This window comes from Penaeus monodon, chromosome 31, assembly GCF_015228065.2.
Source record: "Penaeus monodon isolate SGIC_2016 chromosome 31, NSTDA_Pmon_1, whole genome shotgun sequence".
NCBI classification, from domain to species: domain Eukaryota; kingdom Metazoa; phylum Arthropoda; class Malacostraca; order Decapoda; family Penaeidae; genus Penaeus; species Penaeus monodon.
In genome coordinates, this window is record NC_051416.1 from 18,153,028 (window position 1) to 18,153,732 (window position 705).

Below are 705 nucleotides of genomic sequence, written 5' to 3' on the forward strand. Positions count from 1 at the left end.
AAGAAAGTCCCCTGTTGTGGCTGTGTCTCGGTGTGAGTGGTCCCCCCCCCCGCGAGGTCGCCCCTGCCTGTCACGTCCCCACTTCCGTCTCGCTTCCGGCTCGTCCTCCTCGCTCAATTCCCTCCCTTCCCCACGTCCCCTGCAACACTCCTCCTCTCTGCCAATCCACATCCCGCAGCCTCCACGGCACGCCAGGAGGCCCAGCCAAAGTTCATCCGCCCCTTTTCAACGTTTAAGGTCGCAAGACATGCCGACACACGGCTACCCACCTGAAGGGCTGGGAGAGGTCCACCCACCAACTGCGGTTAGTGAGCTCGGGGCGTACCAGCTTCATCTCCGAGGCTCCTTGCAGCACCTGAGCGGAACTGCACTCCACCTCCTCACGATGGACGCCATCCTTCCGTCATTCTCACTGGTGTCGATCAACGCACGAACCACTTTGTCATTGCACTTTCACTGGTCATTTTCCGACATCCGTTCAAATCCCTATGACACGATGTATGCCATTAATAACGGCCGAGTACTTTCAGCACTTTCGGTGTCATTGCGAACAGCGCGGTCAGAGCACATCGGGGGAATGCGTACTGCTGCATACCAGATTTTCTCAGAACACACGATTCACTTATGAAACAGATCCAAGTTGGACCGCAGGTCGATAACAATATGCCTTCGAGGTACATACTGCACGGAAGGGTAGTCCCAACA

The 705-nt window shown here is 56.5% G+C and overlaps 1 protein-coding gene across 1 annotated transcript; it reads right to left on the bottom strand.

The window, feature by feature from the left end:
- Window positions 1–269: 269 nt before the first annotated feature.
- LOC119592846 (rho guanine nucleotide exchange factor 11-like) lies at window positions 270–699 on the bottom strand (the record flags this gene model as incomplete). The annotated part of the gene is given in 1 exon segment (XM_037941746.1): window positions 270–699. A coding segment is annotated over 1 exon segment (65 nt), but the record flags the coding sequence as incomplete, so codon positions are not given.
- Between the last annotated feature and the right edge of the window lie 6 nt (window positions 700–705).